The following is a 19,064-nucleotide window of genomic DNA, read 5'->3' as shown; positions in this document are numbered from 1 at the left end:
TTGACTGCAAAACCAGTAATGAAGATGAGAGGATGAGGCCAGAAGATGAAAGATGCCTTTGAATGACTTTTAAGGAATTAAGTTCTCACACAGTTTACAGAGACTAAAATGCTGAGAGAGGAAAATGCATTATAATGGCCAAATGGTAATAATGCTAGATATTGCATCTTGATAAAGTAAGCCCCATCACTGACACTGTTCTCTGCAGAAGGCAATATAGCTTCGAAGAAGACAGCCAGACTAAGAAATATTTCAGTGAGCTAAAACTTTGTCATTACAATTAAATGTTCTTGTAATGCCCTTTTATCTCCAGAGCCTAGGGTCTGGATCGCTGCCGATACTAATTTTGCTAGGTTTGTGCATTTTTTTCATTATTAATTGCTTCTGCAGTTTACAAATGAGATTAGTATACATTATTTTTTTGTTGTCTGAATTTTTTATATTTTCCAAAATAAAAAAAAAATATACATCTCTGCTGTTCACGTTGTGAAGAGGGGAGCTGAACACACCCCAAGGAGATGCGGTTGCTCCTCTGAAACCCCCTCCTAAACAGTGATACAATGGGAAACTATTTTTTTTTTTAACCTCCTCTTTGCTCGATCACCTGCTGGCTTGCTGATGCTGCCGTGCCACGTGATCTGCATTTCGCGCGGCGCACTTCGGTCATATCACCTATGTCCATGCATTTGATCTCTTTACGCTTTTACCTTTTCATCAATATTGCATTGAATTTTGATTCCGTGTTTGGAATTACATCATGACAACGCAGCGTATAACTACCCGTGAGTGAATATCGTTTCTTTCTCTCTAAAAGAAATGTGTCTGACAATAGCATTCACACAAATGAGAAATGATTTCTCTCGTGGGATTTCCCTTTCACCAAACAACAACCCTTTTAATTCTCGCAGATAAGCCTCTTCATTGGGAAGAAATACTACTTTTTTCCCTGATGGCAACACGAATTAGAAGATCTATAAGTCTCCAACTTAAAGTTTAAATCCGAACAATATATTCAATCTCTCTTCGCTGTTCCATTGTTTCACCGAGTAATAATTTCCATTTGTTTGCGCTAATGTGATCTTTACTATCACTTTTTTGAGACTTTCAAATTTTCATACAGTGGAACCTCGGTTCACAAACGTCTCGGTCCACGACCAAAAAGTTCGCCAAACTTTTGCCTCGGTTCACGACCACACACTCGGTATATGAATAAGCCAGTTTCCCTTTCGGTTTGTGCGCGCCGATGATTTCCGCACATGTTGCATTGTTCTCAGTCAGACGTGCGTGCGTGCTTTCGCTGTGAACTCTTTGTGCTCTATTTCATTTCCCTTCCGGTTTGTATGCGCCGATTACTGTATTTAAGCACATGTTCAGCCTCTCCCTGTTCATTGCTCTCAGTCAGGACGTGCGTGCTTTACCTGTGAACTCTTTGTGCTCTACAGTATTTCGTGTGCTTTTGCAGTTAACCATGGCTTCTAAGCAAGTGAAGAGTGGTGAAAAGAAAGTTTTGCAGAAAATTGAAATCAAAGTAAAGAAAGAAATTATTGAAAAGTATGAGCATGGCGTTCGTGTTACTGATCTTGTCACCGAGTACAAGAAGTCAAAATCGTAGATTTTGACTATTCTAAAGCAGAAACAATCTATTAAAGCAGCTGATGTTGCAAAAGGAGTTACAGCGTTAACCAGGCAGAGGCCTCAAGTGCTGGAAGAGGTGGAAAAACTGTTGCTAGTGTGGCTGAACGAGAAGCAACTTGCAGGGGATAGCGTAGGCGAGGCGATGTTATGCGAGAAAGCCAGTAAGATTCATGACGATATGCTACAAAATTATCCTTCTACGAGTGGCGAAAGTGAGGAAATTAAAGCCAGTAGAGGATGGTTTGAAAAGTTTCACAAGAGAAGTGGCATTCATAGTGTGGTAAGGCATGGAGAGGCTGCTAGTTCCGATGCTGAAGCTGCAAAAGAATTCTTGAAAAATTTCACAAAATTAGTGGAGGACGAAGGCTACATCCCGCAACAAGTCTTCGACTACGACGAGACCGGATTATTCTCCACCCAGTTCCTCCTCACTTCATGCCAGAACTCGACTCATGCATAGTTAGTTTTCTTGGTGGTTTATGGTTAGTTTTTGCATTACGGATTTTTCAAATGTTCATTTTTCGGTTCGTAGCGTGAATTGTTGCAATGTTACTTTTCTCTTTTTTCAAATGTTCAATTTTTCCCCTGTGCTTAAAACTCATTTAAAAAAGTGTTTACAGCAAGTGGTTCATAGCGTGATTTGTTGCAATGTTACTTTTTCTTGGTGGTTTATTAAATTACAGATTTTTCAAATGTTCATTTTTTTCCCTGTGCTTAAAACTCATTAAAAAAAAGTTTACACAGCGATCGGGTTGTAAGGCTATTAGCGTGAACTCCTGCAATGTTACTTTCTTGGTGGTTTATGGTTGGTTTTTAAATAAAGTCCGGATTTGTTCAAATGTTCCTTTTTTCCCCCTGTGCTTAAAACTCATTTAAAAAGAGTGTTTACAGCGATCGGGTTGTAAGGCTATTAGCGTGAACTCCTGCAATGTTACTTTCTTGGTTGTTTATGGTTGGCTTTTAAATAAAGTCCGGATTTGTTCAAATGTTCCTTTTCCCCTGTGCTTAAAACTCATTTAAAAAGAGTGTTTACAGCGATTGGGTTGTAAGGCTATTAGCGTGAACTCCTATAATGTTACTTTCTTGGAGGTTTATGGTTGGTTTTTAAATAAAGTTCGGATTTGTTCAAATGTTCCTTTTTTTCCCTGAGCTTAAAACTAAAAAAAAAAAGTGTTTACAGCGATCGGGTCATAAGGCTACAGTATAGCGCGAACTCTTGCAATGTTAGTTTTCTCTGTTGTTTCAAGGTTTTCTCAGTGTTATTCAATGTTTTTATATTTAGTTTACTATTACGCTGTGCATTCTATGGTTTAATTAACTATATTTGTGCTTAAAAACTTAAATATATATATTTGCATACAGTTCATATGGTCTGGAACGAATTAATTGTATTTACATACAATCCTATGGGGAAAATTGCTTCGGTTCACGACCAAATCAGTTTACGACCAGAGTTTTGGAACGAATTATGGTCGTGAACTGAGGTTCCACTGTACTTCCATTATCTCTATTCTGCTCTACATGTGTACCGCCTCAATGTTTTTGAGTTCTTTACGACAGGGGTCCCCAACCCCCGGTCCGCAGACTTTTCAGAACGCTTGGCGGGCGGGGCTTTGCAGCGTCGCAGAGAGAGACCGAGGTGAGAGAGTATTACAACAAAGTATTTTTATGGTCCCGACAGTTTCCCCATATGACACGAGTCTATAGAAATCTCGTTACCACAAAGTACATTCAGCAGATACTTTCATTACAACAAAATGACCTTGAAATGCTTGAACTAATTATCCACAGAGCAGTTAGATCTGTGGTCGCAGCTCAGTTGTGCACATTTGCACAACGATCCCCAAATAGAAATACTGTATAAAAAAAAAAAAAATTATTTCTTCAAACTTTCCTCGTACTGTTGTTTTTTTTTTTTTGCTGTTTTTGTTTTCTGTGGTTTTCAGTGATACCTTTTGCTTATTGCTTGTCAACATTTGAAAAACATCCATTGGAATTTAACTCATTGTCACCCTCCTATAGAAACGGCAGACACAAAAAAAATGATAGCAGTGTTAATGTTTGTGATGTGCAATCTGTTGGAATGACAAATGCAATGCATATGTCTTTGTTATATGCAAAAAAAGAAGAAAAATCTCGGGTTGAAAACGTATGCGTACTGCTTAATAACTTAATAATAATAGAAATGTAATGTAAATTGTTTATAAAACTGTCTAAAGATCTAAACACCAGCGTGGAGAATTGTTCGTGTACTGAACTGACTTTAGCTGCAGGTGGAAGTTCCCGTCGCACTTTATTCATGGTGCCAAGCAGAGCTGTATTGCGGTGCAGCAGTCTATTAGCCAGCGAAAGTGACGTGAAGAAGTTGTCTGTTGTTACGGTTCTGCCTTTTTGGATTGCGGCAGATTTGGAGACAAAGTACATGTGCAATGCCACTCCTTATTTAGGAAAAGATCCCAGTCGTCCCACGGGAGAAAGACTTTCCGAGTCTGTGGTCACAAAGCTTATGGAGCCATTTCTGGACAAAGGCAGAACCGTAACAACAGACAACTTCTTCACGTCACTTTCGCTGGCTAATAGACTGCTGCACCGCAATACAGCTCTGCTTGGCACCATGAATAAAGTGCGACGGGAACTTCCACCTGCAGCTAAAGTCAGTTCAGTACACGAACAATTCTCCACGCTGGTGTTTAGATCTCCCAGTGCCATGCTGACAGTGTATGTGCCCAAAAAGATGAAGTCTGTCTGCATTCTCAGCACAATGCACCATGATGTGGAGATTGGGCAAGATAAAAAAAAAAAAAAACCCAAACACGGTCACAGACTACAACCACATGAAGGTATGCTAATGAAAAAAATATTAGTGTGACGAAGTATTCTGGTGCTATTCTGGTGATAAAATGATTTCTTCAAAATGTCACATATATTTGTCTGTCTTTTTTCCCCAGCGTGGCGTTGACATCATGGACCAGAAGGCGCGTGCTTGTTCAGTGCGAACAGGAACACGCAGGTGACCGGTTGCTGTGTTCTACAACATCCTTGACCTAGCAGCGATGAACGCACACGTACTGTATAAGGCATGCACGGGGTCCACTGAGAAAAGAAGAGTGTTCATGGCTCACCTTGCAGAGGAACTTCGTCGTCACTTCTTACAGGAAAAGGCGATGGAAAAAGAAAAGATGATACAGCATCAACAAACTTCCGTTCTAAGACCTCAGCTTCCCCCAGGGAAGAAAGTACAGTGTCAGGTGCTCATTCACTGTAATAGGAACCATAGCACAGAGAGGTGTGTACACTGCAACAAGTACACATGTCGTAAATGTAGGAATGGCGGACCTTGGGTGTGTGGGAACTGTTAATATTTGAATGTGATGATTTTATATAGCACGGATCGGAAATCAGCAGTTCTTAACATTGCACCACGCAAGCTGTTGTATCAACCACCAACTGTAACTTGCTTTCTTTATTCTTCGGTTATAGTCTTGAATAAAAGTGCACTTTTATTTATGTGAAACCAGCTGTGTCAGATGGGGTTGTATGGATTGATTCTGAATGCGACTGCGAGAATGAAAAGTGAATTAAAAAAAAAAAAAAAAAAAAAAAAAAAAAAAAAGCTAACCTTTACCAGTATCATAAGTTACACCGGCTGTTACAGAGTGAAATCAAATTTATGTTGTTATTCTAAAATTGTAAGAATAAGAGCAGTTCATTTCTCGAAGTGGAGCCGTGCGGGATCGAACTCGCCACCCTCTGATTCCCAGTCAGGGGCTGATACCATTACGCCACCGCAGCGGTTGTAGTAAGAATGTCAATGTGGCATGCTAACGCGGCTTTTTTTTTTACATTTTTTGAATGAAAGCGCACGTGTTCTCTTATTTGTACCTTTTGTGAAAGTGTTTCTTTGATATATGGACTTCAGGCTTCATACGTTATATAGTTTATGCCTACATTTTGTCATTTACTATTAGAATATGAAAAACGTTTCTGTTTTAAAAATGTGTTTGCACAGCCTACTATAGAAATGGAACACACATGAAATGCGTGTATTCCAAATAACGCTAGAATTATTTCCACTCTAAAACTCCACTTCAATCCCAGGTAATCAAATCAAGGCAAGGCTTGAGCTAGGAGAGAAGTTCATTCTAAGTCGGTGGGGGGATGGAATAGCTGGCTGCTAGTAGCTTTTGTTTATCAGCACATTTAGATGACAAAGGACTCTGGCGGAGAGGTGCAAACGGATTTAAGACGCGATTTAAGGTGGGACGGATTTATGAGTTTTTTCGTAGGCTCTGGTAATTCTAGTGTTAAAGGTTCCAATGCATCCATCTACCCATTTTCCTAACATACTTTATTCAGGGCTGAGTTGGGGACAGCCAAAGCATATCCCTGAAATTGTATGGTGCAAAGTAGGAACACCACTTTGGGAGGGCACCAGTCCTTCACAGGGTGATGACACACATACACACTAAGGCTAATTTAGCAACACCAATCCGCCTAATCTGCATGGGAGGAAACCTCCACAGACAAAGAGAGAATGTGTAAACTCTATGAAGGGAGCACCGAGATGTGATCCCCAGTCTCTGAACTGCAAGGCAGCGGCGCTACCACTGCACCACCACTGCTGTTGCAGCTTACGTAGAATGTGCAAGTCACAAAAGTCTTTTCAGCTTTGTGCAAAGGTAGAATTATGGCATAAAATTTAGCAATACAGCCACACAGATCCAGGTACTAGGTTTCAAATGTCACCCCTGTCAAGAACAACCTTAATGTTCAAGCTAAAAAACATTTACTTAACTATAAACAAACACTGACATGCTTTTAAAACTATTCCTTCACTTATTAGGCTAATTTATTTCAACAAAGGGGTTTAAAAAAATTATAAATCACTGGACAGCAACATAAAAGTACCAAAGTGTTGTTAGGATAGCTGTTATAAAAGAGGTCTGCATTATCACGGAATTCCCAAGAGACCAGCAGGAACCCACACAAATGTGTTGAGTTGACCATTTTTCAGCCTGTGCAAGAAATAGGGCTGTCAGATTGAACTTCACTCTTTTTTTTTTGTTCTATAGATAGATAGATACTTTATTAATCCCAAGGGGAAATTCACAAATATTTTATACAAATATTTTACTTTATTTCGCCTTATACAATTTCTTGTATTAGGAATTTGTTAGTTTTCGCATACACCTTGGGGTCAGAGCGCAGGGTGAGCCATTGTACAGCGCCCCTGGAGCAACTGAAGGTTAAGGGCCTTGGTTAAGGGCCCAGCAGAGTAGAATCTCTTTTGGCAGTGACGGGGATTCGAACTGGCAACCTTCGGGATACCAGCGCAGATCCTTAGCCTCAGAGCCACCACTCCTTTTTCAAATAAATTCAAATTATATTCGAAGGCGGTCTTATTCAAAGGCAAAATTTGATGTTTGTTTTACCTTGCACTAATTTTGGCATTGTGTTACTCCAAACACATTTTGCAACACTGCTGTATTTTGCAGATTTGGTTTTACTTTTTGTAATAACAGATAGCTTGTTATCTTCTTTAGAAAAACCTATAGCTGCTTCCCAAAGTAGTTTGAGACAGTTTTGTCTACCCTACTTGTGAAATGGGGAACAAAGTAAAAAGGAATTTTAAACAGTAGTCAGGGGGTTAGGGGGGTGGGAGTAAAGTTTATTCAACCAGATAAGACCTATTTACTTAACAGATTATGCCAGTTCTTAGTTTATACTTGTGTTCCCACCTCCCAGTACAGCTAAGACCTGTGTAAGCGACTGCTTACAATTATTTCAATGCTACTCCAAAAGATGAAAAAAAAATACACAGTTCCCAAATAAATATTTTGCTCATTTAACAGGGGAACAAAGCACACAACCTCAAAATATAAACACACAAAGGTTGGGGGAAAAGTTGCCAAAATGTGAAAGGCTAAATCAAACTCATGAAACAAAAAGACACGTAATATGCTTTTCTTAACAAGTTAAGCCCCACAACAGGAAAGCATTTTTGTTTAGTACGGTAAATTCTTCTTTATCAGTAATGTTCTTAAGTGTTCTAAAGGATGACAACTGAGAATTCTGTTTCAATCTTGCATGATTTTGGAAAAAACAGAAAAGGTTCCTTCAGCAAAAGCTCTTGACATTTGTCTTTGCTGAAGGATTCTACATACTCTCCTGTGTGCCACTTAAATGCATTTAAAACAGTAGTCACTTTCATTCATTAGAATATAAAAGTGTAAATTCACATTTGATTTAAAGTTTGACAAGGAATTTATATTGAAGTCTTGCTTTCTCTGTGTAGCTTACTGTGATGTGGGTGCTAGGCCTCAGGTGCTAACCATTTTTTAATTTACTAAACAGATTTTTCACCTTTAAATTGGCTAAATATTTAAATGTTTCTTATTCATATGCCTAGTATATAAAAAACTAGAATTTAACAAAAACAAACGTTTACCATTTCTGCTCCAGTCAGGATATTAGGTGAAAATGACTGTCACACAATTTTTAGTATAAGCTGGCCCAAAGATTGCAGTGGAGGAGGCAATGACTGTGACAAGAGTGCAGATTTTGTCTTGTTATTAATTGGACAAGAAAGAAAGCAGCAGTCAAAGCGGCTGAGGCATCATCAGACAAATCAAATCTTAATAGCTCAAATTTGAACCTGGACCAAAAAACTTAAAAAAAAAAAAATAATAATAATAATAATAATTTTTTTTTTTTTTTTTTTTTTTTTAAAAAGAACAAGCACCTCACTTTATAAAGCTTAACTCAGACTTACTATACTGCACTGAACTATACACTGTAAAGCAGCTGTATTAAATCCTGATTAAAAAAATCTTGAAAACCAAGGTAAAGTAGAAAAACATAATGCCACCATGAATATTCATGAAATTGGCACTATGAACAGTTTTAAAAACAATTCCCTTGATATGTGAAACTAGAGTCCGCCTTTACAGTAAATGCAAACGCCATCACTCAATAATGCTCATAACTAAAAAGTGACAGTAAAACCAAGTAAATGCACTCCAAAAATCATTTGTACTTGTGTAGACAAACTGTTACATTGCTATTTTGAATAAGCACCAGTAAGGAGGTAAATCAAACACAACAACATAAAATTAAAAATAAATATTTCATCCACTGTTAAGACCTATTTAACCAAATTAAAGCAGCAATAACAGATAGGAGCCAACAAGTATGCCAGAGTACCATTAAATACACAAACAAACTTTCACTAATACTACAAGTTAAACAGCAACAGACCCAACGTCATAATTTTAACGGTAGGAGGTAACTACAGTTCCCAGAAGATATCCTCAGAAACAGTGATAAAGCACACTAACTTGACATAGATCTTGGGGCTTACGGAAATCCTTGGGGAAAGCAAAAAAAAAAATCACCAAATTCATGATGCTCACTGAACAACCCTAAGAAGAGGTGATTTATTTAAAAAAAAAAAAACTGTCAATAAACAACAGCACTGCAGTTCACCTCTCTTGGTCTGTCTGTTGGCTCATGTGGCTGAGGCTTCTGCTCTGTTGGCTGGTACCCTTGTTGCTGTTGAACCTGCTGCTGGGACTGCTGCTTATTCCTGTCTTGCTGCTGTTGTCTATGGTCACTCTGCAGTGATAGGAGGTAGAGCTGCTCCTGCTGTAACTGACGCTGAAGCCTCTCTGATTGCCGTTGCTCTTCCATCTCACGCCACTTAAACTCCTGATGTACAAAGAATGCAAGAATTCAGGAATATACTGTACAGTGTCTATAAATATATTCACCTCCATGGAAGCTTCCACATTTTACTGTCATACAGCATTGTATCGCAGTTGATTTAATTTGGCCTTTTGACACTGATCAACAGAAAGACTCTAATGACAATGTGAAAAAAATGTCTGCAGAGTGATATAAATTACTTACAAAAATTAAACACAAAACAATTGACTGCATTAAGTATTCACTCCCTCAATATTACAAACCTAGATCATCCATGGTGCAGCTGATTTGTTTTAGAAGTCACATAACTAGTTAAATGGAGATCACCTGTCTTTAGTCAAAGGCTTTCAATTGATTGTAGTATAAATGTACTTCATCTGAAAGGTCCAATTTAAGACAATTAGTATTATGGCCTAACCTACACAATGAAGACACATTCCAAAGGTGACTTCACAAAAAGGAGATTGAAAAGTACACGTTATGGAATGGACAAAGAAAATTTACAGGTCACTGAATATCCATTCAAGTACAGTTAAATCAATCATTAAGAAATAGAAAGAGTATGGCACAGCGGTAAATCTGTCTAGAGCAGAGTGATTGTGCAAGAACATGATTACTGAGGGTGGCCACCAAGAAACGTATGATATAACATTGAAGAGTTAAAAGCTACACTACCTGAGATTGGAGAGACTGTGAGTGTAACAACTTCTACCCATGTGCTAAACTATTAAAAGCTTTATGGGAGAATTTATAACAGTAAGCTGTTTTAAAAAAACAAAAGAGATTGCTAGATGGCACTACTGGAGCCACTCAAGTGAGCAAGAAAAAGGTTCAATGGTATGCTGAGGCCAAAACTGAACTTTCTGGAAATTAGACTGTACATTATCATTACACATCCTCCCCATCATCAAGCATGGTGGTGGCAGCATCATGCTGTGAGAATGCTTCTTTTTTTGTGGAGGGTAAAATGAATGAATCAAAATACAGGAATGTCCTGATGGAGTCTGCAAGAAACATTTACCTTGGGAAAAGATTTGCTTGCAACAAGACAACGATCCCAAGCATAAAGTCAAAGCTACATAGGAATGGCATAAAAACAACAATGTTAAAATGCTGTAATGACTGAGTTAAAGTCTAGATTTCAAACCACCTGAAAATATCTGGCAAGACTTGAAAACGGCTGCTTACTCACTATTCCCATGCAACATGACAGAGCTTTAGCAGTTTTGCAAAGAAGAATGGGGAAAAACACTGCAGTGTCCAGCCAAAGCTAATAAAGACTTAACCACACAGACTAAAGTATGGAATTGCTGCCCAAGGTTCATCCACTAAACACTGACTTAAAAGACGTGAATACTTGTGCCGTCATTTATTTTAAATTTAATATTTGTGATTAATTTAGATAACTTTGCTGAAACTGTATTTCTTTGACATTAGAGTCTTTTTGTTGATCAATGTCAAAAAATTCCAATTATATCCACTGTAATTTAAAGCTGTATAATAATAAAATGTGGAAACTTTCAAGGGGGTGGATACTTTTCCTATGCAGTATATATTTATATATACACAAATCACGCAATACCACCATAATTTTTCTGACATTAATTAAAAATATGTTCAGAGGAAAATTAATTACAAGTACAAACTTAAGGTTTGATTTTTTTTTTTATTCTGTGCACATGCCAACTTGCAAGAAACAGCAGTCTTAATTATTTGTGTAAATAAAAAGGTAGCAGGTACCCTGTATAATCAAAGGAACATTTGAACAGCATTCTCGAGCTGTAAATGACAACCAAACTCATTCACTGACAGCCCATTTTTATGTACATCATTTCCAGTGTTGGAACAAATGACATACACAAGGGCAGACTGTCAGTTCTGCAATCGAAATTTAAAAAGCTTGATGTCAACCTGAGCTGCAGAACTGACAAGATGGTTTGCTTTGAAGTTCTACATCAGTCAGAGTAAAACAGGAGATTCTAAAGTTTAACATGTTGATCAAATATTTGTGTAGTAGAGAACAGCACAGGTTTATGGAACACTGAGACTCCTAATGGAACAAATGATAACTGTTCACCAATAATGATTTACATTTGAACTGGAAGTGCACCAATATATTGTGGAGATACATGATTAGGTTATTTGAAGACTGAGTTTAAGACAGGCCAGTTTTAGAACTTCACATAGGGAGACGAACAGTAGTATAAAAAATAATATACAAGATAATAGTGAAAGTTATAGTCTACCATTGGAAAGCTAAGGATATAAAAAAGCAATACATTAAAAACTGCTTGCCTCAATGCTAGGAATATTAAGAATAAAACCTGCTAGTAATTATGATATAATAGCAATGGCTACAGAATAGAGATTGGTAAGAATATAAAATAGACGAGTACACATTGTTTAGAAAAGACTGGGAAGAAACCATTAATGTAATATAGGAATTGAATACAACCATACATCAGTTAGGTCAGGGGTCTCCAATCACAGTCCTGGAGGGCCGCAGTGGCTACAGGTTTAATTCCAGCCAGTTTCCTAATTAGAACTCAGTCCTTGCTGATAATGAAACTTAAGATTTAACTATATGATTTGTTAGCACTTTCATTCATCAAAGAAAAACGTCAGTTAAATTGTAGATCAAAGGTCCTCAATTACAGTCCTGGGGGAACGCAATGGCTGCAGGTTTTCACTTCAAACAATTTCTTAATTAGAACCCATTTATTTACTACTAAAGTAATTGGGCTTAATTTTAGATATCTTGCCTGTTACAATTCTGAACCTTTAATTGCCTATTTTAGTTTTTAGCAGCTGCATTTAAGTTTTACTTGTTGCCTGTTTTTTTTAACCAGGCATTTTTCATAATGAAATGCAGATAACTAATAAACCATCAGCTCTCCAACTAATGTGCTTCCTTTTAAACCTGTGTGCATGCATCATGAAGAATCAGTGTTAAAAAATGTTTAGAAATAAATGAGAGGGAATTTAAAAGAGCATTAAGTTTAAATCTGTTCTGGTCCACAAAACACAGGGATAATATTCTCAGAGAAGGAAACTCTAGAGCGCAATTAAAATTTCACTTGGATGAATGAAAGCACTAACACGCCAAACAGTTAAATCCCAAGTTTCACTGTCAGCAAGGACCATCTTCTAATTAGGAAATTAGTTGGAAGGAAACCTGCAGCCACTGTGGAACCTCCACGACCGTGACTGAGAACCCGAGTTAGGTGAAGAGCTAGGTAATAGTTATATTGAGAGTATGTTTTAAAAGGAGTGAGAATTTAGGGTGATGTGTTTTGGAAGGTACAGGTGAGTGTGACGATGCAGGTTCGCTCCATGCTCCCTTCCGGGAGCCCTGAACCCGACACCATCGTTAATGTCACTGAGATGAGCTGACAAATGAGGACAATTCTCTAATGAAGCCAGGGGATAGTACAAAAGTGCCAAAGTGCTTTTATTACACAAAAATCAGTGTCCAAAAAAAAAAAAAAAAGTGCATCACAGTTTCAATAAATAATCCATAAAAACAGTGCAAAGTGGGGATAAAAAAAATAAATCCTTTTAAATCAGAGGTTAAAAATGCAGTCTCACTCTTCACGATCTTAGCACACCTCCTCCTCTCATTCTCCCTGGCTCAGCCATAATGGCAAAGACCCAACAGGAACAAGCTCCTTTTGTCCGACCTCAGTCTTGGCTGCCTTAAGGACATCATGGCCAGACCGTCCGAGGTTGGCACTCCTCCCTTCTTCCTTCGCGCTCACATAGTCGCTCCTCAGATCCCTCAGGAGGACACCTGCCTTGCTCGCCACACTCCACTTGGATGTTCAGTGTGGCGAACTAGCCCCTAGAGTGCCACAACCAAATGCTCCTTCACGGGGCCCCAGCTCGTTCTGCTTCCTCCTTTCAGGTGGACAGATCCTCCTGCTAAGACTGCTCTTTCCCATCCTTCAACCTCTTTTTACTTCCTATTTTCCTTGATCTATCTATCCCTTCTTTCTTGGTGCCGACCCATATATATACATCCACCCGCGCCTCAATCACACGCCGCAGGAAGCCAATGAAGCAATTGAGAACGATCGCACCCACACGTGCAGGTGTGACTCGTTCCAACTACCTCATTAACTCCCCGCGGTCATGCAATCGCGCCCATGGAGAACGATACGGCTATACGGATTTAAAACCTGGCCCTTTTTTTTGAAGCCGTAGACCCGCTATACCACAGTGAGAAAAAAACATTTCAGAATTAGATGCTGTTAAAAGTGTTGTCGCTCAGGGATTACAAGTTAGATATGAACACACAGTGGGAGGTCTGAAATTTGAAAGTACATCTTATGAAAAAGGCCTAGGAGTCATAGTGGACTTGTCACTGTCAACATATAGTCAGTGCACAGAAGTGATTAAGAAGGCTAGAAGATGAGCAAGAAAGGTTATTAAAAAGAAATCACATTTTAGTAAATTACCTTAATGTCATACTGAGAAATCCAACTTTTAACTGAACCTGACTTGCCAAGATTATTGGCTATCATGCATTTAACACTTTGTACAGAGTTCTAGGTCCCATCTTTTTCACTCAACTCATCATCTGACACCACAGAATTTCAATGGTCCAGGGACTGAGACTGCCAGGACAGAAGTTTGATTTTGTTTGTTTGAACGATTTTTATGTTGATTTGGACATCTGTTTTGGATTATTTTTTCTGCTGGAAGATCCAATAGCAACCCAGTTTTTGTTTCTTGTCAGAGGCAGGCAGATTTTAATTTGAAATCTCATGGTATTTCATGGAGACCGTGATATCATGTACTATAACAAGGTTCCCTGGGCCTTTAGAAGAAAAACAGCCCCATAACATCACAGAATGTTCACCATACTTGACAGCGGGAATCAGGTTCTTTTCATATAGCAATACTTCTTTTACCACAAAATCCAACTTGAATGTTTGTTGCCAAAAAGCCCAATTTTTGTTTGCTCTGACCACAGAAAACAGTTCCAAACACATTTTTCTGTATTTCTCCAACAGTGATCTTTGAGGATTTTTTATCTCTCTTAACAACCTGCTCACTGTGTCTGGGGGGGGGGGGTGGCAAAATAAACATGGGTTCTCTCTCATGCAAGTTAGTATCATTTCCAGTTAATTTGAACTTTTTAATTACTGCCCTAACTGTAAATATGGTCATTTTCAGGCAAGTAGCATTTTATAGCCCTTGCCTGACTGATGAAGGCAAAATATTTTATCTTATCTAATTTTTATCTTCTTATAAGGGAAACTGGCCTCTGGACCACATCTTATATATATATATATATATATATATATATATATATATATATATATATATATATATATTTTGCAGTTGGAGATCCACAAAGGGAGAAAAAACGAATCACGTATCATAAAATAGTTTTATTCCTGAGCTTTCAACCCCTATCAGGGGTCTTCATCAGAGGATAATGCTTAGACTTACAAGAATCAAAGGCAATATATAGCATCACATTAATTAAAGTGCATATGTCTTTCTTAAGTTGGCATATGCTGGGTTTATGTCCAAGTGTCTGTTGATGGCGTTTTCATCTGATAGCCAAGACTCGGCCAACTCTCTGGCGCTTTTTGTACTGGCCTTAAATTTTACTTTTACGTTGTCCCAGTTGAATGTGTGTCCTGTCGATTTAGTATGTGCATATATCAAAGATAGTGCGTCCTTTCTTCTGACGGCGTTGCGATGTTCCTGTACACGTGTTGAGATTTTTTTTGACGTTTGTCCTATGTATACAGCTGAGCAAGAATTGCATGGAATACTATAAACTGCGTTTCGTGTTTCGGATGTCGATTTCTTGTTTTTAGCATTAAACAGGACCATGCGCAGATTGTTGGTGGGTTTATGTGCTATTTTGATGCCCCACTTGGTCAGGGTGCGTGAATGATTCTGAGTATCCGTTAATTAATTGGAGTCTACACAGCAGGCGCCAAAGGAATCAGCATACAAGCGACGTAAATCAGAACCCCCACCCCACCTGGCATTCACTCCGGTATCACCATAATGTATCAGAAGGCACGGCACGCACCCTGACCAAGTGGGGCATCAAAATAGCACATAAACCCACCAACAATCTGTGCATGGTCCTGTTTAATGCTAAAAACAAGAAATCGACAGCCGAAACACGAAACGCAGTTTATAGTATTCCATGCAATTCTTGCTCAGCTGTATACATAGGACAAACGTCAAAAACAATCTCAACACGTGTACAGGAACATCGCAACGCCGTCAGAAGAAAGGACGCACTATCTTTGATATATGCACATACTAAATCGACAGGATACACATTCAACTGGGACAACGTAAAAGTAAAATTTAAGGCCAGTACAAAAAGCGCCAGAGAGTTGGCCGAGTCTTGACTATCAGATGAAAACGCCATCAACAGACACTTGGACATAAACCCAGCATATGCCAACTTAAGAAGGACATATGCACTTTAATTAAACGATACACACCCCCCCCCCCCCCCCGATCATACTGACTTAGTCACCGCCACCCAACCCCTACCCCCATAACACTGAATGTGATGCTATATATTGCATATATATATATACACATACACTGTATAGGAAGTCATGGATTATTGCTTAAATGTTTCTATACACTCTAACTTAAAAAAGTCAGTATAAATGGGGGGAAAAATCTTTAGTTGTGCTAATAATCGTGGCACATGTGGTTTTGTTAAAAAAAATTCTCAGAATAAATTTACTTCAGTTAATGGTTGAAATTCTTTTATTATTTTCAGTTACAGATTTTTTAAACAACTGTTTTTACTCATCTTTACAAGGGGTGCCAAAATTATGGAGGGGACTCTAATTCACTAGTGATGCCTCAACTGGAGTACCAAGTACAGTTTTGTCATCATCTCACAAAAAAGACATAGCAGCACTTGAGAAAGTTCAGAGAAGAGACTGAAAGGTATGAAATATGAGGAACGGCTAAAGAAACTGAACCTTTACCATTTAAGCAGAAACAGATTAAGAGGCGACATGACTGAAGTGTTAAAAATTATGAAGGTAACGAATGCAGTGAGATCCTGAATTAAGTTTAAATTGAAATTCTTCAATGACAACAGTTGAAACCTTGTTATGAGAAAATTTCACAAAAATTACAAAGGTTTTTCTTCACAAAATGATCCACAAATACAAGAAATAAATTACCATGTAGTATGATAAAGATTAGGACTTTAAATACCTTTAAAGCTTGACTCTGTGTTTTCTGGGTAATCAAGGTGAATAAGTATGTCGTGTTTGCGAAGCTAAAAGACCTCATTAGAACAAGCTCTCAAGTTCTAATAAAGACGTTGTTTGATTTTTAGCTTTATGCATGGTGTTAATTCCCCCAATCCCCCTCTCAGTTTGCAAAACTAATTGCATCCAACTCTCTACCAGGGTTCTTGGCTTGACATTTTAAATCAGGGGTGTCAAACACAAGCTTTGTGGGCCACATCTGGCCCTTGAAGATTTTAAAGTGGCCTACTTCATCAATTTTTGAAACATGTTACATACGAGGGGGGACCCAAAAATAACCGGAATTTTGTTGTTGTTAGGTTGGTACTTGTAGTACGTGGTTGGGCCGCTAGGGCGATCTAGTTACACTCCTCACAAGTCAGTCTGCCAAGTGCCATCAGTCTGGAAGGTTGTGCTTGTGTTCAGTGAATTTTTTTGTAAAAGTAGGTTGCGCAACAGTGTGAGAAGGAAACGCCCTGATTTGTGGGAGTCTGGTGATTGGTTCTTTCATCATGACAATGCTCCATCTCACACTGCTCTCAGCATTCGCCAATTTTTGGCAAGAAACGGTACGACAACCCTGAACCACCCACCCTACTCACCGGATTTAGCTCCGTGTGATTTCTTTTTGTTCCCTCGGATGAAAAAAGACTTGAAAGGAAGGCGGTTTGCTGACGTCGAAGAGGTAAAACAAGAAACGACCAGAGCATTAATGGGCATTACTTCAGACAAATTTAAAAAATGTTTCGAACAATGGAACAAACGGTTAGATAAGTGTATTTCCGCCAATGAAGAGTACTTTGAAGGAGACTAATTGTAGTTTGTACAGAAAATTAAACACGTTTTAAAAATATTTCTGGTTATTTTTGGGTCCCCCCTCGTATGGCCTGCAAAGAATGTTAAATGTTGTAAAGACCCCTTTAATATACATTTTATATACAGTTCACATTGTAGTCACAAATAATTTAGCCAGATTATATTTACACCTGGCATTAAAATGTGCCTCCAGTGTCCATGTTTATTTTTTCCCAATATGTAGTTAGAATGAAAAATGGCTGCTAATCATAATGAATCTACAAGAAGTTAAAAAAATAAAATAAAATAACAGATGCAGGTGTAAACAGATGTATTGTACATTGTTTCAGCAAAAAAAAATCTCACTTGTGTCCAGACTGCTACTTTCACTCAACATTATAAGCAGACACTTTTTTGTACTGATTTCAGTCATTTGGCCGTGAGGCAAGACATATGATTGTGACAAGCAGACAAACACCTGAGATGTATGGTGTTTGTAAAAGAAATAGTGGTGGTAGCTGTAAAATATTTCAGAATGTGTTGGGTATATACAGTATAATAATTTATACCCATCATAAAATAGAAGTTTACACTGTAAAAATTTAAAAATAAACACTTTTAAAATAACAGTGTTTGAACAGAATAAGTGCAAAAAATGACAACTTGTTGATGCATTAAGCATCTATGAATGCTATTTTCCAGCCAAAGCTTTTGTGTTACATTTTTTCTGGCAGAAAAGACAGAAGCTAACCTTGCACAGCTACTCTCCTGGGGCCTCATGTATAACGCCGTGCATAGAACTCACACTATAACATGGTGTAAGCACAAAAGCGGGAATGTGCGTACGCACAGAAAAATCCAGATGCAGGAATCTGCGCGTACACAAACTTCCACGTTCTTCTGCTACATAAATCCCAATCAGCGTGAAAAGAAACGCACGTGCACGTGCCTTCTGTCCCGCCCGAACTCCTCCCAGAATTACGCCTCTTTGAATATGCAAATCAATATAAATAGCCCTTAAGCTCAGCCTTCTGTGAAAAGTCAATGGGAAAAGCACGGGGGAAAATATAAGAATTTCAGTGAATACCAAGTGGAGGCAACGAAAAACTTACTATTTGTTGGTTTAAACAGTGGTATAATCAACAAAAGGAAGTTGATCGAGTGACATAGTGTCAGAGAAACTCAAAAGCTCAAGTTCACAAAGTCGCACAGTGCCCGAAATAAAAAAGTTGTCACATATCAAAGTCGGCATGAAAAGGCAACTCGTAGCCCACTGTCCGAGTGTCATATGAAAGCTTTTTAGGGTACAGAGGAAAAAAAATAGGCACACAGTGGGGAAAAAAGCACAAAATGTCAACTTTAATCTTGAAATTTCCACTTTAATCACATAGTTTATTTTGTCATTAAAGTAGAACATCATAAACTTCATCTTAAAATAGTTTATTTTACTAGTTTCTCAAATCCCATCGTAACTAAAGTAGCACGTTAAATGCTTTGTTCTGTGTTTGATCTTCTACGTGCTCTGTGTGTGTGAATCACTACATGCTTCCGTTCTTTCTCTTTCTCCGACAGGACACAGAATCCATTACATACGTGATATTACAGCTTTCTGAATAATTAAAATACTGAGATGTATATGTGATATCTTTTTCATGATGATAGGAATGAAAGCAT

At 38.2% G+C, this 19,064-nt stretch overlaps 2 protein-coding genes across 10 annotated transcripts in view; both read right to left on the bottom strand.

Moving 5' to 3' along the window:
• Positions 1–19,064, bottom strand: part of LOC114650761 (mitogen-activated protein kinase kinase kinase kinase 4) — a 296,865-nt gene that overhangs the window by 126,781 nt on the left and 151,020 nt on the right. For 8 of the 9 annotated variants that reach the window (XM_028800590.2, XM_051926168.1, XM_051926169.1 and 5 more), the window contains exon 15: positions 9,121–9,342. The exons of the other annotated variant lie outside the window; for it this stretch is intronic. In XM_028800590.2, coding sequence (XP_028656423.1) covers positions 9,121–9,342 — 222 coding nt within the window. The remainder of the gene's footprint in view (positions 1–9,120; positions 9,343–19,064) is intronic. 9 annotated transcript variants of the gene reach the window in all.
• The window catches only part of rpl31 (ribosomal protein L31), an 810,223-nt gene continuing 798,483 nt past the window's right edge, over positions 7,325–19,064 (bottom strand). Inside the window, exon 5 of the mRNA XM_051926198.1 lies at positions 7,325–7,373. Within this exon, the coding sequence (XP_051782158.1) occupies positions 7,351–7,373 (23 nt within the window). The 3' untranslated portion in view covers positions 7,325–7,350. The remainder of the gene's footprint in view (positions 7,374–19,064) is intronic.

Source organism: Erpetoichthys calabaricus, chromosome 4, assembly GCF_900747795.2.
Source record: "Erpetoichthys calabaricus chromosome 4, fErpCal1.3, whole genome shotgun sequence".
NCBI classification, from domain to species: domain Eukaryota; kingdom Metazoa; phylum Chordata; class Cladistia; order Polypteriformes; family Polypteridae; genus Erpetoichthys; species Erpetoichthys calabaricus.
This window is presented reverse-complemented; position numbering and strand designations above follow the sequence as displayed.